Here is a 20509-nt window from a genome sequence, read left to right on the forward strand (position 1 = left end):
CCCTTCTAGGCTCCGCCCCACGCACTGAGGGTTCGCCCTTGTCCCCGCCCCCAAGCGTCTAAGATCCGCCCCCCCGGCCCGCTCAGTGTCCTGGAGCCGCGGCCGGTGCGGCTCGGGCGCTCGGCTTCCTCCGCCGTCTCGGCTCCCTGCCGCGCCGCAGCTGCCGATCGTTTAACCCTTCGCGTCCAGCTCGGCTCCTCCGCGCCTCCCGTGGGCGCGCCCGCCGAGAAAGGCCGCCGCCGTGGGTAAGTCGGGCCGGCGCCTTCGGCCGCCAGGAGAATCCAAGGGAGCCGGGGCGTCTCCTCTTGCGGGTCCGCGAGCGGCGGATGCGTCCTCCCCGGGTGCACAGGGTTCGGGCGGCGCCTTGGAGGCGGGCCCGGTGTGCAGGTGGCTCCCCGGAGCGCGGCCGGGGCCCGCCGGCGCTCACAGCTGCAGTGCGGGGGCGGCCCTAGCGAGGCCGCTAGTGGGCGTGGGCTCCGGCCCCGGCCCCCCAAGGGGCAGCCTGGGAGGCAGAGCGGGGTCCCCTCCCAGTTCCCCCGACTCCCTAAAGCGAGGGAAGAGCGGTCGGGCCCGGCGCGGCCTCTCGTCCGGCAGGTGGAGGTCAGGTGGGTCACGGCCCGCCGCGGCCGGCGGATGCCGAAGCCGTGGCTTTGTTTGCTCGCAGTCCTGGTCCAGGAGCAGGGCTAGGGATCGAGACCTTTTTAAGATGAAGCCTTTCCTGTTAAGGGAAGATCCCCCAAGTCTTCCCGACTGTCCGCGGGAGAAGGGATTCCAGCCGCAGTGCGCGCTCAGCCGCCTGGCCCCTCCGTCTCGCAGGATTGCCAGCTGTTGCCTTCCTGGATGGTCTTTTACCAACTCAGTGCCGCTGCTCATGGAGGCTGTTACCCTCAGGTGTTTCCCTAACCTGGGACAGCTGCCCTACACTTGGGAGAATCTTTGCAGCATATTTTGGTAAGGCAGTGGAGGCGCTCCTCTCCCCCCCCAAAGCTTGCTCCCATTCTGTGTCTTACGTTTTTGCCACCTCAATTTAATTACCACTCTGAAAGATCCGACTCAAAATCATGTGCCCTACAGTTGATTAAACCACTTGCAGATGAGTGTTTCTGTGCTGTGACTAAGGATCATTATCTACTGAAAAGTGTTCTGGCTCATGGGAGGGTGACTGACGCTTTCCACTCACCTATGTTTTCATCGAACTCAGAAACGGTCCTTCGTGTAAACATCTTTAATACTAACTTCTTTTGGATCTAGACAGTTGATTTTTCACTCAAACTTGTTTTCCTAAGAAATTAAGAATGGTTAAGGTGAGAGATTCCCAGCTGACGTTTTCCATTTGCTGGCGGATTCATCTGGTCTGATATGCTTGTTTATATGACTACTCCTTTGGGTGTAATTGTTAGGAGGCTGTAGAACTCTATCAGTCTTACTGAGCTACCGAGTCTCTCACAGAAAAGGTATCCAGAGTGGATTGCAAAAACATTGTCAAAAGAGCTCTGTAAGGGCTGCACTATTAATTTTACCTGTAGCTTAATGTAGTCGAGGCTCTGTGGCACCTGGCTGGCCTGAGCCGGAATCCTAATTCTGCCACTTGCTTGCTATGTGACCCCAGCAACTTTCTGGAGGGCCTGATTCCCAGTATCCTCATCTGGAGGCTGATAATACCCTTCTCTTGGGACTCTTGTGTGTTGCGTGAGAGAAATACATGCAGAAATGATGGAGTTGCCAACCCCCCCCAGAAGACTCGCTCACTAGCATAGTATCAAGTGCCCCATATTTTGAAATAGAAGAGCTTGCATATTTCCAAACTTCTCACCAGTGCTGTGACTTACATTGAATAGTACTTTCTTCTTATAACCAACCATAACATTGAACGGCTCCAGTTACCTGCTCTTACCTGGCTGACGCCTTCCTCACCATGAGCAGTGGTACCCCTTTGCCATCTCCCCTCCTAAACACGTGTTATCGCTGACAAGGCTCTCTTCCTGCTAACAAGCGCCCACACCTGTGGACTTTGAGGACGTCTCTGCTGGTAGCTGGGCGTCCTCTGCCCTTCTCACCAGCATCACTCTGTTACATCAGCCCACCCTCCATCACTGTGTGTGCCGCATTGAATTGAAATTACGTGTTTAGGTATTTCCTCTTTTATTAGGCTCTGAACTGTGAGAGTAGAACCCTGCCTTGTTCATGTTTCTCTCTCCAGTGCGTAGACACCTAATACAGTGAACGGACTGCATGGAGTATTGCAGTGGTTCAGAGACACGGGATTTCAGACCTGTACATTTCCTGGAATTTAAAACAAACAAACAAACAAAACCTTACGGACTGTTGGGATGTACTAAAGTCTTATCTTTTTACTTGGCAAAACAAACTACACCTCTCATTACCATCCTTGATATTTTCAAAAAGTATGGAGGCTATTATTTCAGAAAAAGGGGCAGGCCTTTCCAAGAATGAGCAGGCAATCTTACTGTGTGCCTATGCATAGCACAGTATACTCTTGCAGAGAGGCCCAGCACGTGCAAAGGCTCTGTGGTAGAATGCGTTGTCTTAGGACAAGCAGAGTGCCTTGAGGAGAGACGCAGGTGGAGCCTTGTAGGCCACAGAGTGGGGTTGGGGGGAGTGTGGACTTACTGTAGGCTTAACGGGAAGAGTTTAAACATGGTGGGGAAGTGCTTTATGTTTTAAGAGGACTTGGAGTGCTGTGTGAAAGTACACTGGAGAGGGGCAAGAGTGAAGGAGAACCCTTAGGGAGCTTCTGCAGGCTTGCAGGAGAAAGGTGGCTTGCACAGTGGAGAGTCCACGGGTATTTTGGAAGAAGAGCCAACAGGACTTGGGTTGAGTGTGACAGGTGAAGAGAAGGAAGTGTCCAGGACGATGTTGAAGTTCCCATAGATGGCGGGGCCACTTTCTGAGGAAAAGAAGACTGGAGAAGGAGCAGGTTGAGTAGATAGAATCAAGAGTAGAGGGTTTTTCGGGCTTCCCTGGTGGCGCAGTGGTTGAGAGTCTGCCTGCCGATGCAGGGGACACACACACAAAAAAAAAAAGAGTAGAGGGTTTGTTTTTTTTTTAACACGGAAGCAACTTAAATGTCCATTGACTGATGAATGTATAAAGAAGATATGGTGTATAGACACACAATGGAATATTACGCAGCCATAAAAAAGAATGAAATAATGCCATTTTTAGCAACGTGGGTGGACCTAGAGATTATCATACTAAGTGAAGTAAGTCAAAGAGAGACAAATACTATATGATATCACTTCTATGTGAAACCTAAAATATGACACAAATGAACTTATCTACAAAACAGAAACAGACTCACAGACATAGAGAACAGGCTTGTGGTTGCCAAAGGGGAGGGGAGGTAGGGAAGGGATGGGGTGGGAGTTTGGGATTAGCAGATGCAAACTATTATATATAGAATGGATAAACAATAAAGTCCTACTGTATAACACAGGGAACTATATTCCATATCCTGTAATAAACTATATTGGAAAAGAAAAAAAAAGAGGGTTTTTCAAAAACAGTGTTTTTGAGGTATAATGGCCTCTCAATGCTGTGGCCTCTCCCGTCGCGGAGCACAGGCTCCAGACGCGCAGGCGCAGCGGCCATGGCTCACGGGCCCAGCCGCTCCAAGGCACGTGGGATCTTCCTGGACCGGGGCACGAACCCGTGTCCCCTGCATCGGCAGGCGGACTCTCAACCACTGCGCCACCAGGGAAGCCCTGTTCAGTGATTTTTAGTAAATTTACAGAGGTGTGCAGACATCACCATAATCCAATTTTAGCACATTTCCATCACCCCCCAAGGATCCCTTGCGTCCATTTGCAGATACTCCCCTGTTCGTACTCCCCACCCTAGGCAACCACTATCTAATCTACTTGCATCTCTACAGATTGGCCTATTCTGGGCATTTCATATAGATGGAATGATACAACATGTGGCCTTTTATGACTGGCTTCTTCCACTAAGCTTGTATTTTCCAGGTTCATCCACCCCGTCACGTGTTTCAGGACTCTGTTCCTTCCCATTGCTGAATAGCGTGCCATCGTGTGGCTAGACCATGTCTTGTTGACGGACACTCGAGTGTCTAGTTTGGGATGCCCCTGGTTTGAGACGCGCGTGCCGTATCCTGGTGGAGAAGTCAAGGAAACATTTGCATGAATTTGGGCCTTGGAGGGGGAGGTTCGGGAGGTTATAAATCGGTGGGTCCTGAGCATGACGATGGTATCTGTTAGTTAAAGGAATGGAGAGATCATTGAGGGGAGAGAGAGGAGAGAGAGAAGGCCCAAGCTTGGTGCCTGGGGAGGCCAGCATTTGGCAGTCGTGTAGAGGAGGATGGGCCTGCAGAGAAGGCATGGCAGAGATGTCGCTGGGCCACAGGAGTGTGGGCAGACAGGAGGCTGTTGGGAGAAGGAGGAAGTGGCCTGTCGCGCAGTCCTCCTGAGAGGTGAATGAGGAAACAGGGTCCACTGACGGTGGCAACTTGAAAGTTGTGTTGGCCTCAAGAAGACTGCAGTGGGCCCGGAGCAATCGGAAAGTGAAGCAGAAGATGATCGTGGGAGTCTTACAACCTCACTGTGGCCAGTAAATGAAAGACTGAGGCTTAAACATCGTGTTGTCCCTGCAGTTCAGTTTCTTCCATCTGTGATATCTGGCTTTTTATTTGACTGACTACATGCAGCTTGGTTAGCCAACTAACTCCAACTCAGGGGATTTAATCATGTCACCGTTGCTCCGTATTTCTCTCTCCTTTCAGACCACGTACTAGTGAGATATTACTTAGGTCCATCAATCAAACAGGATTGTGTTCGGTTGTGAGTAACAGAAAACTTGATTGAACGGCGGCTTAAGCAAATGAGCTCTTATGTGCAGAAAACAGTAAGTCCAGGGGCAGAGTGTCCAGGGTTGGGATGGCGCCTTCTTAAAGCCATCTGGGGCCTCAACTGCTCTGTCCTTCCACTTAGGCAGGGAACTCATGCCTTAAAGATGGCTCTTGGGCTTCCCTGGTGGCGCAGTGGTTGAGAATCCACCTGCTGATGCAGGAGACACGGGTTCGTGCCCTGGTCCGGGAAGATCCCACATGCCGCGGAGCAGCTGAGCCCGTGAGCCATGGCCGCCAGGCCTGCGCGTCCGGAGCCTGTGCCCCGCAACGGGAGAGGCCACAGCAGTGAGAGGCCCGCGTACCGCAAAAAAAAAAAAAAAAAAAAAAAAAAGATGGCTCTTCCCTCGTGCTTGCAGGATGTGGCTTCAGCTCCAACGTCAAACCTTTGTTTCAGGCAGAAAGAAGGGGAGAGGTGGAGGACAACAGGCCAGAAGAGTCCGCCACCAGCAGCTTCCATTTGTCCAGCACTGTCATACGGCCACCTAGCTGTAAGGGAGGCTGGAAACTATAGTGCCACCCGGAGCAAAATGCGGGTTCTCTTAGTGTGGAAAAGGGGGCAAGGAATTCGGTGTGGGTGTCCGCCACACTTGATATAGATCTTAATCAGATGAAGACTAAAGAAGGGAGGCAAGTGGAAACCCTAAGGCATCACTTTTGAGAAAACATTGGAGCAGGGAGCTTGGCGACAAGTCAAGGGAACGATTCGACATTTCCACGCCTTGTGGAGTGCTTTTCAGAGCTGTAACTTGTTTGAATAGACTGATGGCTTGACCTTCAGATTTTTTTTTTTTTAATGAAGGAGTAGAAACAAAACTTAAGCATGTATTTCTATATGTTATAATGTATAAATGGTGGATGTTTTCAAAAAGGCAAATCTGCAGCATCTCACGTTGTTTCCTTTTGTCACACTGGGGATGAGAAGAAAAGGAAATGGTCGCTGTTGGCATCGGGCTCAGGTAGTCGATGTCTCAGGCTTTGCAGTAGCTGCAGTGGTTCATATATAATGAATGCATCTAGCCACAGAAAAAAAAAAAGAAAGAAAGAATCCATCGAAGAATATACAAGAGCCAGAATAAAATGATGACTGCTTGGGCCCTGGGGTGACACGCCTCGGTGCAGACTCCTCACCCAGGGGCATAGAGCTGTCGGGGGCCTGCCAGATAATTGGCACTTAGTAAATGAACAGGCACGCGGTGGGTTTCTGACACCACTGCTGTCAGACGCTTCACCCTTAGGTCCTTGTTTTCCTCCCGGTTTTCTTGTAGAATATTTCCAGTCCTCTCTCGGAGTCTAGTTGTTTGTAGAGGATTGGATTGCTAAGCCAGCTGTTCAGTTAAGACCATAGATCTGCTTTTCCTTAGGTTTTGTAAATGCCCTGTGCTGGGGGGGGGGCGGGGACCGCCTGTGTTGAGAATTACCAGTCAGCAACAACATGCAGTTGGCCGCTTTGTGACTTTGCTCCTAGAATTCATTTTGTCCGTTGAGTGGAACCCTAGCGTTTTACTTCTTTCTGCTCTGTCCATTTGTCTCCCTCAGAGCCCAGGAGTGCCGGAACCGTTTATCGTTTATCTACCATTGTGGCTGGCTCAGCAGCCTTGCTAAATATTTGAATTGGATCGCCCAGCATGTTTGTGCATAGGAACGTTTGTGGCCCTGTGTCCTCTGGGACTCTGGGCTGGGAACGCTTTTCATCCTCAGAAGAGCTGCCTCATGTGTTTATTCACTGGTTCCCTCTTAGATACCTTCTCTGCTGCAAGAATGTAAGATGGATCCAGAAGAGCAGGAGCTATTGAATGATTACAGATACAGAAATTACTCTTCTGTGATTGAAAAGGCTTTGAGAAATTTTGAGTCCTCCAGCGAATGGGCGGATCTCATATCCTCGCTGGGCAAGCTCAACAAGGTATGTGGGGCGGGGAGTGTTTGGATTGCAGGGAGGCGGGGACACAGCTGTCCTTTTATTATTTCAAGGACTTGTCTTTTTAGTATTACACTACATGCTGATTACAGCCATTAGATAAGAAGAACCACCCATAATTCTGTCACCCAGAGTTACCCACTATTAACCTATTGGTGTACGTACCTCCTTTCAGCCCTTTTTTTCTGAGCATAGACATGTAATGTGGATATAGTCGATAGAACAGCTGAACAGTCTTTTTTCTCAACAATATTTAGGTCTGAACAAGATAAATGTATAAATTATCCAGTTATTCATAGATGAATTGTCCTTTGTGTACTGCTTAGGATTTTTATGGCTTTTTCTTCTCCAGTCTACTTTTTTCACCATTTTACTGCAGACTGGTAACTCCTAGAAGAATAAAGGATGAAATAATTATGGAAATCTGCCCAGAAATTGTGCATGTGTTTGGACGAGGGAAAAGGGGTTGCGTCTGAGAAAACCAAAACCGGTTGCATGTGGGCTTGACCTCGTGTTCTGTGGATGGGGACCATTGTATTTTTCCATCCTGCCCAGAAGGAGGGTGACACAGTGATGCCCAAACACTCAGATGACCCCTGTGACATGTAGGAAGAAGATACCTGGCCTCGAAGAGGCTGTGCCTGGCTCCGTTATTGTCTGGCCAGGGCTCCTGGCTGTGATACCTGACTTTGGAGCCCGAGTGCCATATGGGAGCTGGGAGACGCCCAGCCTAGTCTGGGAGGTCCCCATTCCCCAGGTAACACACACCAGGGGACTCTAACAAACCTCGCTAAAGAGAAGGAATTTGTCCGTTTACCTCTTCAAGGGACCAGGGTGGGGGGAGTGAGAATGCCAACAGCCTGACCGTGGGGGCAGCGCCCGGGCAGCCATCCAGCACCAACCGCCCGAAAGCAGCTATCAGCACCCACAGATGACAAAAAGGAGATAGGCAGTTACTACAGGCAGTGGCCGGGAAACTGCACGGTCTCTGCAAAGTGTATTTACAACACGCGCACATCACGGCTGGTGCTGGCTTGGGGTGGAGACGTGTAATAAAACAGCAGATAAGAGCTTGAGAGCGCTTTGGCTGTAGAGCTCTGACTCAGGACTTTTTCTAGCTGAAGGTAACATTCACTGTCTTAAACGAAGGTGGGTTGCCTTTTCAGGGGAAAGCGAGAAGCCCTGGAATGGGACTTGGACAGATTCGGGTTCTTCTAGATGTTTCTGTGTTTTAGTACTTGACTCTCTCCTGGAATCTAAAAACAGCATACTTTGGGGGAGAGGGGGGTGTGTTCATTATTTTTTTGTTGAGTTAAAATTCATGTAACATAAAATTTACCGTTCAGCCATTTTAAAGCGGACGGTTAAATGGCTTTTAGTACATTCATGGTGTTGTGCAGCCGTCACCGCTATCTAGGACATTTTCACCACCCCAAAGGAAACCCTCTCCGTTACTCCCCTTCCCCTGTCCCTGGCAGCCACTAATCTACTTCCTGTGTCCATGACTATTTCATACAAAAGGCCTGGTACAATCATGTGATATTTTGTGTTGGGCTTCTTTCACTTAGCGTGTTTCCAAGGTTCATGCACGTTGTAGTGTGTAGCAGTACTTCGTTGCTTTTCATGGCTGAATAATGTTCCATTGTATGAAAAGACCACATTTGGTTTATCCAGTCATCAGGTGGGTTTCTACCTGTTGGCTCCTGTGAATAGTACTGTACGGATATTCACATACAAGTTTCTGTTTGAACGCTATTTTCATTTCTTTCGGGTCTATACCCAGGAGTCGCATTACTTAGTCATGTGGTCATTCTATATTAAACTTATTGAGGAACCACCAAACTGTTTTCCTCAGTGACTGCCCCAGTTTACATGCCCACCAGCAATGTATGAAGGCTCCAATTTCTTCTCAATCTCAGTAACACTTATTTTCAGGGTTTTTTTTTGATGATAGCTATCCTAGTGGGTATGAAGTGGTATTTTGTAGTTTTGACTTGCATTTCCCTAATGACTAAAATTTTGAGTATCATTTCATTTGCTTATTGGCCATTTGTATATCTTCCTTGGAGAAATTCCTATTCAAGTATTATGTCCATTTTTTAACTATGCTGTTTGTCTTTTTCTTGTGATTTGTAAGAGTTCCTTATATCAATACATTCTGGGTACTGGTCCTTTACTGGATATATGATTTGCAGATATTTTTTTTCCCATTCTTTAGGCAGTCTTTTCACTTTTTTGATAGTGTCTTTTGATGCACAAAATTTTTAAATTTTTGATGAAGTCCAATTTTTCTGTTTTTTCTTCTGTTGCTTGTACTTTCGATGAATATCTAAGAAACCATTGCCAAATCCAAGATCATGGAGATTTACCCCTGTGTTTTCTTCTAAGAGTTTTATAGTTTTAATTCTTACATTTAGGTCTTTGATTCATTTTAATTTGTGTTTTCCTGTTTTGTTTTTGTTTTTTGTTTTTCATAGAGGAATATCAAGTATGTAGTAAGGATAAAATTAACTCATAGCACACATACAATTCAAACATGTAAAATTAAACAATCTACTGTTGGGAAATGCAAACAACATATGTGCCAAAACTTCTAAAAAATACATGATAAACACAATAACCATATTATTGTATATAACCAGAGATATTAGATATCTCTGGGATGGAAGGGGGTGGGTTTGGGACATGTGCATGCATTCTGATGTTCTGGAAACATTTTTTTTCTTTAAATTTCATTTTTTGTTAGAGTATAGTTGATTTACAATGTTGCATTAGTTTCAGGTATATAGCAAAGTGATTCAGTTATACATATACATATATCCATTCCTTTTTAGATTCTTTTCCCATGTAGGTTATTTCAGATTATTGAGTAGAGTTCTCTGTGCTATACAGTAGGTCCTTGTTGATTATCTATTTTATATATAGTAGTGTGTATCTGTTAATCCCAAACTCCTGATTTATCCCTCCCCCCATCTTTCCCCTTTGGTAACCATCAGTTTGTTTTTGAAGTCTGAGTCTGTTTCTGTTGTGTAATTAAATTCATTTGTATCATTTTTTTAAGATTCCACATATAAGTGATATCATATGATATTTGTCTTTCTCTGTCTGACTTACTTCACTTAGTATGATAATCTCTAGGTCCATCCATGTTGCTGCAAATGGTATTATTTCATTCTTTTTTACAGCTGATATTCCATTGTATGTATGTACCACATTTTCTTTATCCATTCCTTTGTCAGTGGACATTTAGGTTGCTTCCATTGTCTTGGCTATTGTCGATAGTGCTTCAATGAACATTTCAGTGCATGCATCTTTTCTTTTTTTTTTTTTTTTCTGGCCACGCTGTGTGGCATGCAGGATCTTAGTTCCCCAACCGGGGATCGAACCCGTGCCCCCTGCATTGGAGAGAACAGTCTTAACCACTAGACCTCCAGGGAAGTCCCCCACCCCCTTTTTTTGCATGTATCTTTACGAATTACGGTTTTCTCTGGATATATGCCCAGGAGTTGGATTGATGGTAGTTCTATTTTTAGTTTTTTAAGGAAACTCCATACAGTTCTCCATAGTGGCTGTATCAATTTACATTCCCACCAACAGCGCAATAGGGTTCCCTTTGCTCCACACCCTCTCCAGCATTTATTGTTTGTAGACTTTTTGATGATGGCCATTCTGACTGAGTTAATTTTGTACATGGCATGAGGTGGGGCTCCAACTTCAGTCTTTTGTGTGTGGAAATCCAGTTGTTTTGCATGTGCAAAGCCATCTGTGGTTTTTTGTTTGTTTGTTTGTTTGTTTTTTTGCGGTACGCGGCCCTCTTACTGTTGTGGCCTCTCCTGTTGCAGAGCACAGGCTCTGGACGCACAGGCTCAGCGGCCATGGCTCACGGGCCCAGCCGCTCTGCGGCACGTGGGATCCTCCCGGACCGGGGCACGAACCCGCGTCCTCTGCATCGGCAGGTGGACTCTCAACCACTGCGCCACCAGGGAAGCCCGCAAAGCCATCTGTTGAAGAGACTGTTCTTTTGAAGGGTTTTGGAATCCCAGTTAACTATAGAGAGATGGATTTAATTCTGGACTTTCATTTTTTTTCCATTGATTTATATGTTTATCCTTATGCCAATACCACACATTTTATTATTGTAGCTTTGTTTTTTTTTTTTTTTTTTTTTTTTTTGCGGTATGCGGGCCTCTCACTGTTGTGGCCTCTCCCGTTGCGGAGCACAGGCTCCGGACGCGCAGGCTCAGCGGCCATGGCTCACGGGCCCAGCCGCTCCGTGGCATGTGGGATCTTCCCGGACCGGGGCACGAACCCGTGTCTCCTGCATCGGCAGGCGGATTCTCAACCACTGTGCCACCAGGGAAGCCCTATTGTAGCTTTGTAATAAGTTTTGAAGTGGGGAAGTAAGAGTCCTTCAACTTTGTTGTTCTTTTTCAGAATTGTTCAAGATTCCTTGAAATTCCATATGAATTTTAGGATCAGCTTGTCAATTTCTGCAAAAAAGCCAAGTGAGATTTTGATAGGGATTGCATTGACTCTGTAGATCACTTTGGGGAGTATTGCCATATTAACAATATTGTCTTCTAATCCATGAACACAGAATGTCTTTCCATTTATTTAGGAACACGTATATTTTGAGGTAGGTAAAATTATAAACTTGGAAAGTGCAGTTCTTGAGCATTGAGGTATTCTGTGAAACAGGCTTTGTTTCAGTGCACCTGAAAAACTTTCAGAAATGTTTAATCATTTTAACCCAACCCAGGTTATTGAATACAGTTGAATCTTTCTTTAAGGAGCTTTGAAAGCATTAGCCATTCATTCTTTCAGTGGCCATCTGAGTGCCTAAAATGTGCCAGTAGGTGCCAGGGTGCAGCAGAGAGCAGAATTGACAAGACCATGCCCGCATTCTGGTGGGGATGGGGGAAGCTGGATGATAAAATAGACGTGTTGTTAGGTGGTGTGGTAAGTGCTGTGGGAACCGCGAAGAAGGGAGGGAAGGGGGAGGGTTGCCGAGACGTTGCCGTTTGACCAAGCACAGAGGCTGTGGTGTGTCTGATGCCAGGGAGGTAGTCACAGAGCAGGAGAGGGATTGGGAGAGTATAGGAAATGAGGTTGCAGAGGAAAGGGGTGGGGAGGACGTCTGACCTTGTCGCTCCTTTAAAGCTGGAGGCTGACAGTGGGCCCTGAGCCGGGGGCGGCTGCCGGGCAGAGTGCCACAGCCTGGCTTCCCTTTTAGGTGCCAGAACCGTTTCCAGCTGCTCTACTGGGTGGGGCCGGGCAGAAGCAGGGAGACCATTTAGCAGCAGTTGCTGTAACGTAGGTGGGCCGGCAGGGACGTCTGTGGATTCTGAACGTACTTTGAAGGTGTTGCTGCTAACAGGCTTTGTTCGCCGAGCGGATGTGGGATATAAGCAGAAAAGAGGGGTCCGGTACGACGTGCAGGTTTCTGCCAGGGTTTTGGCTTGAGAAGCTGAAAGGATGTGATAGGGAGACCAGGGAGCCAGGGGCCCCGTGGGCTGGGCAGGGAGACCAGGGCCTCCCGTTGGAAGGTGTTGGTCTGAGCGTCTGGAAGATGGTGTCCCGGTGTGACGTCCGTGGGCCGTGGGATACGAGTCGTATTGGGTAAGAGTTGAAGAAGACACCTTTTTGTTGTCGGCCAATTCCACGTAACCCCGCTCCCGTGTCCTCCTTGCTCCAGCTTCTCCTGTCCTCTGCTGCAGTGATTAGGTCAAGAGGCTGAGTAGCCCTCTTGATGAATTTGCGAGATGTCGATGGGATGAGGGCGACACCGCCGTCTGTCCCTCCCCCCGCCTTGCCGATGACAGCTGACATCCGTAGAGAGCGCGCTGTGTGCTGAGGACCCGGTGTGCATCCTTGTATAGACTTACAGCGTGTCTTGAGGTTGGACCCAGGCTAAGCAGCTTGTGCAAGATCGTAGCCGGCAGATAGCAGGGGAGAGGGTGGGGACCCAGACCCTGTCTGCCAGCCTCCAACACGTGCTCTGGGGCAGGGCCCCCAGCGATTTTCAGGTCGGTATCTGTGGCTCACATAAGGGGTCAGGGACGCACCTCTTTGCTTTCCTCATTAGCCAAACGAGGCAGAGCCGACTATTAGCCCCATTTTACTGGCGAAGTTAACTCTTGCCCCCTGTCATGTGGCTGCTCAGTGGTTGTTAGGGGTTGAGCTGTGTCCTCCAAAACAGACCTGTCCTAACCCCCAGTATCTCAGAGTGTGGGCTTACTTGGACATCTGATCTTTACAGAGCCAGTCAAGTTAAGACGAGGTCATTATCCAGTATGACTGTATCCTTATAAAAGGGGAAAATTTGGACACAGACACAGACATGCAGAGAGGGAAGGCGCCACGAGAGAATGAGGGCAGAGATCCGGGTGATGCAAATAAAAGCCAAGGAATGCCAAGATTACCAGCAAACTGCCAGAGGCTAGAAGAGCAGCCTGGAGCAGATTGCCCCGCACAGCCCCGAGAGGAACCGGCCCTGCGCACACCTTGATCTCAGACCCCTGGCCTCCATTTCTGTTGTTGTAGGCCTCCCTGCGGGCGGTGCTTTGTTGCAGAAACCCTAGCAAACTGATACAGTGGTAGAACCACTGTATACTGAACACTTAGGTGCTTGGGACCCAGCACTGAATACACGGTTCCTGCTCTCGTGGAACATAAGGCTTTGCTGGTAGCAGACAGACAGCAAAGAAATATGTGCCGTTGGGTGCTGAGTGCTAAGAAGAGAAGTGAACGAGGAGAGCTGGTAGCAAGGAAGGAGGATGGGATGCTAGCTCAGGCAGAGATGGCTCTCTGATAACGTGACATTTGAGATTTGAGCAGAGGCCTGGATGCATCAAGCTAAGCTGGTGGGGAGGCCATCTGGGGCACGGGCCTGAGTCCAAGGTCCAGCAGGGGACGGCGTGGCTGGAGAGGAGAGGTGATAGAGGATGAGGGAGGAGAGGTAGCCAGGGCAGGTCACCGGGCTTTGTCCTGCGATGGAGGGACGCCACTGAGCTTCCAGGAAGGCTTTGAGCGAGGTGACCCATCGCTGCCTTTCTCAGTAGAGGAATCCCTCTGGCTGATGCATGGGGAAAGAGCCTGATCACGGGAGCCTGTGGGTGGGAGTGGGCAGCCTCAGCACCCAGATCACAGTTACTGGACATGGAGGGTTTGGGAAGGTGCTGGAGAGAGCGAGCCTTGATCAGCTCAGCAGTCACTTACTTCTGGGAGACTCGCGAACTTCTGCACTCAAGGGTTACCTGATAGGAGTTGATGTGAATAAAAAATTTTCTTCAGGCTTTTGTGATGCTTAGACTTCTTGAACTCTTGTGTGGACACAGAAATTCAGTGAGTGAATTAGTGACGAATTAGTAAAAAATGCAAGCAGAAACAATATCGTGGTGTGCAAAGTTAGGTGCAGTTGTGTTCTAATTAAGGTGGGCGATTGAAAGTTATAAAACATAAACCGTATACTCAGCAGCAGACGTGCATCTGGCTCAACTTGACAAGAGAAAACTGAGCCCCAAGAGGTTTTGGTTTGTCAGACTATAGACAAGTTCTGATTGTATTGTTTCTAAAACTTGCTAAACTTTCAGTATCATTTTTAGAATCTTTCTGTATTATGGAAAAGTTTATCTTTTATAGTTTTATGTGTATCAACCTGAATAGGGTAATTTTTGCTTCATTGTTTATCTGAGACTTCAAGCTGTCACGTTTCACGGATCATTTTTAGATAAATTTTAATCAAGTGCATTTGAGCCCTATGAACCCAACCACTGTACCAAGCCTGGGATAGAACTTTGATTATGGAAATGAAGGATAGTTTATTTAAACTCTGTCCATTTAAAAAACCTTAGCACTAAAGCTTCTTTTTAAAAAAAATCATAATGGTTCTGAATTGAACCATGGTTTTGGCGGGGGGTTTTTTGCTGATTTTATTCAGTATCCCACTATTTCACAAAATGGCCAGATAGCAGGTGACATGAGTAGCAAGGGAAATAGGTCTTGGGTGTTGTTAAGTGTTTCCTCTTCTAAAGGCTTAACGCTTAATGACAAGCACCTGCTTTTTAAAGCAGAGCCGCCTTGTTGTGACATGATGAGAAGGTGGCCGGAGCTCGGAGACCAGGTGAACCGTTCTGGCTCTTTACAGATCAGCTCCAAGACCTCGTCTACCTAAAAACTTGATGAGTCTCACCTGTATCCTGATGTCTACCTGAGCCCTGATAACTGCTTCTCTGTTAAATAGCATTAGTTCAGATAAAGCCTCTTTAGTTTGGGGTCTTTGTTAGTTTGCTAGGGCTGCCATAACAAAATACCATAGACTGGGTGGCCGCAAGAGCAGAAATTGATTTCCTCGAAGGTCTTGGGGCCGGAAGTCCAAGACCAAGGTGTCAGCAGATTTGGTTTCTTCTCAGGCCTCTCTCCTTGTCTTGCCAACGGCTGCTTGTCACCGTGTCCTCTTCTCTTTGTGTGTCTGTGTCCTAATCTCCTCTTAGAAGGCCACCAGTCAGTCATATTGGACACCACCTATATGACCGCATTTTACCTTGGTCACCTCTTTAAGGACCCTGTCTCCAAATACATCCACATTCTGAGGTACCAGGGGTCAGGGTTTCAACATACGAATTTTGGGCACACAGTTCAGCCCATAACAGGGTATGATAATGAACTGCAATTTGTCCCCCCACATGTCAACTGCTTAAAAAAGTTCATTTCTGGTGGAAGCCCAGGTGGCTTTTCCATCTGGCACCTCATGGAAGAGTAGAGAGTTATTTATTTAATGTTTGTTTTTTTTTTACTGCCCTAGAGCACTGTGAGGAACTTCAGCTCTTGTGTGTGTAGTAATACAGGATGTGCCCGTCCTTCAGGGCAGCCTTGCGGACTGCCTTAGCCCACTGGCGCTGCTGTAACAATACCACAGCCTGGGGGGCTTATCAACAACAGACGTTTATTTCTCACTGTTCTGGAGGCTGAGGTCAAGGTCACGGTGTAGGCAGATTCAGTGTCCCGTAAGGGCCCTCTTCCTTGTTCACAATTGGCTGTCTCCGGGTGTGTGTGTGTCCGTGGAAGGGGCAGGGATCCCACCCTCGAGGGCTCCACCCTCATGACCTAATCACCTCCCAAAGGCCCACCTCCTAAGGCCATCACACGGCGGGGGGACACAGACATTTAGGCCATGACCGTGATGACCGCACCTCAGCAGCTCGGCACCAGCTTCTCTGTAGTGCTCTTTGCGGGGTGTCTTTTAGGGGAGTTCAGCCCTGCGGGTTGGGCTTCCCCATCTGTCTCCCTGTGAGGACTCTTGCAGTCCTCCTCCCAGTGAGACACAGTCAGAATCGCCGCCTGTGATCTCTGCTGGACCAGACTCCGCTTAGCACGTGAGCTGGAGTCAGGCCACGAGCCCCTCTCAGCCCGCGTGATGCCTCCTTCCATCTTGTTCACTCACTTTTGGGCGCGCCCATCTGGTAGAGAAACGGTGTCTCAGTTTAGGGCATTTATTTTAGGCATTTTTCCAGCAACCTATGCTGCTGTCTGGGGTGGTGACCTTGAGGGTAGAAGGTGTCAGAGAAATGGGGTGTCAGGGTCATATTGGAAAGACGCGGGCCTAAATGCCTTCTGGGAAGAGACCAAACTTAAAGGATGTCGTTGGCAATTAGCGACTCCTTTCACTTGTAAATAAAGTAGATCCTGTACCTCTGCAGGAGAGTGGCGAGCGCGAGACCCATTTGTTTCCTTCTGGCAGTGTTCTCGTTTTCTTGGCACCGCGACTTGAGAGATGCAGCTAACAGACCTCCCATTCCTAATGTGTGAAGGCCGCCCCATCCTGTGGCCCTGTTCTGTCATCCTTCTTCCGGTGGGTGATGCCCTAGGTGGCATCATTGCTTCTTACCCTACCCCAGGTTCTCCAGAAGGAGCTGAGAATTGGCAAGCGCTTTGCTGTTCAGGGTTGAGAGAACGGGCTCACTGTGAGCCACTGAAACACCATAAGGCTGACATGGTCCTTCTGGGAAAGAGCGTTTCTTTTTGCTGAAGGCAGTCTGATAGGCTTCCAATAATTGATAGCTAGGATAGTCTATTTATTTTGCATCTGAGCCAAGGATTTTTTTTTTTTTTTTTTTTTTGCTGGTCTTCCTTTCAGATCTGCTGGAGGGATGGAAATAGTCCAGATTTGGACAGATGAATTAGTCTTCCAGTAATCTTATGACAAAAGCTCATCTGAAAAAAAAAAAAAAAAAAAAGGCTCCTCTAGCAGAAGTGAGTTTATGGATAAGGAAAAGGGCTGTGGTTTCCTTGTGTGTTATAAAAACCATCAAAAAAGCTTAGAGGGCTTCCCTGGTGGCGCAGTGGTCGAGAGTCCGCCTGCCGATGCGGGGGACGCGGGTTCGTGCCCCGGTCCGGGAAGATCCCACGTGCCGCGGAGCGCCCGGGCCCGTGAGCCGTGGCCGCTGCGCCTGCGCGTCCGGAGCCTGTGCTCCGCGACGGGAGAGGCCACGGCGGTGAGAGGCCCACGTACTGCAAAAAAAATAATAAATAAATAAATAAAAGCTAAGAAACCAGAAATATCATGTCAGGACTGAACTGTGTCGTCCCCCCCAATCCCCGCCTCAGCCACCAAATGCATACGTCAGAGCACCCCCTAGTGTGACCGTATCTGGAGTTAGGGTTTTCAGGAGGTAAGGTTAAATGAAGTCCTAAGTGTGAGGCCCTAACCCAGTAGGACTGTGGCCTTAGGAGAGCGAGCTCTCCCCTCCACATGAGGACACAGCAAGAAGGCACCACCTACAAACCAGGAGGAGAACTGAGTCAGTCGGTACCTTGATGTGGGACTTCCTGTCTCCAGAATGGTGAGAAATACATTTCTGTTGTTTAAACCATCCAACCTGTGGCATTTTGTTATGGCAAACTCATACGGAAGGAAATAAGTTTAAGCTGGGCTATTTTTCAAAAAGGACGACTGATTGAACATGAACACCCATATACAAGCTTGCATCTGAGCAGGCATTCCCATTTATTTATCTTTTTAAATGGTCTTCTCTTTTTTCCCTTTTTTTTTTTTTTTTACAACTTTGTTGTACAATAAACTACACGTATGTAGAGCGTATAGCGGATGAGTTCCGATGTGTGGATATCCCTACGAAACCATCACCATATAAGGTAATGAGCATGTATCCGTCACCCCCAGAAGTTTCTTCTGGCCTTTTGTGGTCCCTCCTCCTCCTCCCCTCTGTCCCCTATCCCCAGGCCACTGCTGGTCTGCTTTCTATCACCATCGACTAGTTTGCATTTTCTAAAATTTTATATAAACAGACTCATAGAGTATATACTCTTTTTTTTTTTTTTCCTGGTGTCTGCCTTCTTTTGCTCAGTCAGGCTATTCTGAGAGTCAGCGAAGTCCCATGTATTGATAATTTTTGCCTTTTTACTCCTGAGTAGGGTTTTATGAGTATACTCCATTTATTTACCCATTTGCCTGTTAATGGACATCGAGTTGCTTCCAGTAGGTGTATCTTTAACTTTAAAAAACTGCCAGATTGTTTTCCAAGGTGTCAGTTTACACCACAGTAGGAGTTACGAGAACTCCCGTTCTTCCATATTCTTGCCAACACGTGGTATGGGCAGTCTTTTTCTTTAAATTGAAGTATAGTTGATTTCCAGTATTTTATTAGTTTCAGGTGTACAGCATAGTGATTCAGTATTTTTACAGATTATATACTCCATTAAAAGTTATTACAGGATAATGGCTTTAATTCCCTGAACTGTACAATATATCCTTGTCGCTTATCTATTTTATACATAATAGTTTGTATCTCTTAATCCCATACCCCTAATTTGCCCCTCACCCCTTTCCTCTTCCCTCTGGTAACCACTAGTTTGTTTTCTATGTCTGTGAGTCTGTTTCTGTTTCGGGTGTACATTCATTTGTATTTTGTTTAGATTCCACATATAAGTGATATCATCACACTTGTCTTTCTCTCTGTCTGACTTACCTCACTAAGAATAACATTCTCTAGGTCCATCCACATTGCTGCAAATGGCAGAATTTCATTCTTTTTTACGGTTGAGTAATATTCCATTGTGCGTATATATGTGTATATATCACTGTGTGTATATATGTGTGTGTGTGTGTATATATATATATACACACACACACACACCACATCTTCTGTATCCATTGATCTGTTGATGGGCATTTAGGTTGCTTCCATGTCTTGGCTATTGTAGACAGTGCTGCTGTGAACATTGGGGTGCATGTATCTTTTCAAATTAGTGTTTTCATTTTATCCAGCTATATACTCAGGAGTAGAATTGCTGGATCATATGGTAACTCTGTTTTTAGTTTTAGTTTAGGGACCTCCACACTGTTTTCCATAGTGGCTACACCAACTTACATTCCCACCAACAATGTATGAGGGTTCCCTTTTCTCCACATCCTAGCTAGCATTTATTTGTAAACTTTTTGATGATAGCCACTCTAACAGGTATGAGGTGATACCTCATTGTGGTTTTGATTTGAATTTCTCTAATAATTAGTGATGTTGAGCATCTTTTTGTGTGCCTGTTAGCCATCTGTATGTTTTCTTTGGAAAAATGACTGTTGAGGTCTTCTGCCTGTTTTTTTGATTGGGTTGTTTGTGGGTTTGTTTTTTTTTTTTTTTGATATTGAGTTGCCTGAGCTCTTTGTATATTTTGGATATTAACCTCTTGTCAGTGATATCATTTCCAAATATTTTCTCCCATTCTGTAGGTTGTCTTTTTGTTTTGTTGATGGCTTCCTTTGGTGTGCAAAAGCTTTTAAGTTTAATTACATCCCACTTGTTTATTTTTGCTTTTATTTCTTTTGCCTTAAGAGGCAGATCCAAAAAAATATTGGTGTGATTTATGGCAGAGTGTTCTGCCTATGTTCTCTTCTAAGAGTTTTACAGTTTCACGTCTTTACATTTAATCCATTTTGGTCTTTAATCCATTTTGAGTTTATTTTTGTATATAGTGTTAGGTAATATTCTAATCTCATTGTTTTACATGTGGCTGTCCAGTTTTCCCAGCAACACTTATTGAAGAGACTGTCTTTTCTCCATTGTATGTTCTTGCCTTCTTTGTCATAGATTAATTGACCATAGGTGCGTGGGTCTATTTCTTGGCCCTTTATTCTGTTCCACTGATCTGTGTGTCTGTTTTTGTGCCAGTACTTTGCTGCTTTGATTACTGTAGCTTTGTAGTATAGTCTGAAGTCTGGGAGGGTGATTCCTCCAGCTTTGTTCTTTTTTTTATCAGGATTGCTCTGGCAATTCAGGGTCTTTGTGGTTCCATATGAATTTTAGGATTATTTGTTCTAGTTCTGTGAAAAGTGTCCTGGGTAACTTGATAAGGATCACATTCAATCTGTAGATTGCTTTGGGTAGTATGGCCATTTTCACAATATTAATTCTTCCAATCCAAGAGTACGTGTTATGGCAGTCTTTTCATTTCTGCCATCTTAGTGTAGTAGTATCTCCCTATGGCTTTTGCATTTCCCAAATAACTAATGATCAGAAAGTTAGTTCAGGGGACTTCCTTGGTTGGTCCTGTGGGTAGGACTGTACACTCCCAATGCAGGGGACCTGGGTTCGATCCCTGGTTGGAGAACTAGATCCCATATGCTTGCCACAACTAAAAATTCTGTATGCTGCAACAAAGATCTGGCCCAGCCGAAATAGATAAATATTTAACAA

General features: G+C 46.7%; 1 protein-coding gene across 6 annotated transcripts in view; it reads left to right on the top strand.

The window, feature by feature from the left end:
• The first annotated feature begins 90 nt into the window (after nt 1-90).
• The window catches only part of DOP1B (DOP1 leucine zipper like protein B), a 113179-nt gene continuing 92760 nt past the window's right edge, over nt 91-20509 (top strand). For all 6 annotated transcript variants that reach the window (XR_010840858.1, XR_010840857.1, XM_067035065.1 and 3 more), the window contains exons 1-2: nt 91-245; nt 6624-6788. Coding sequence is in view for 4 of the 6 variants with exons in the window: in XM_067035065.1 (XP_066891166.1) it covers nt 6651-6788 (138 nt within the window). In the remaining 2 variants the exon portion in view is untranslated. The remainder of the gene's footprint in view (nt 246-6623; nt 6789-20509) is intronic.

The sequence above is a fragment of the Kogia breviceps genome, chromosome 5 (genome assembly GCF_026419965.1).
Source record: "Kogia breviceps isolate mKogBre1 chromosome 5, mKogBre1 haplotype 1, whole genome shotgun sequence".
In the NCBI taxonomy this organism is placed as follows: Eukaryota; Metazoa; Chordata; class Mammalia; order Artiodactyla; family Physeteridae; genus Kogia; species Kogia breviceps.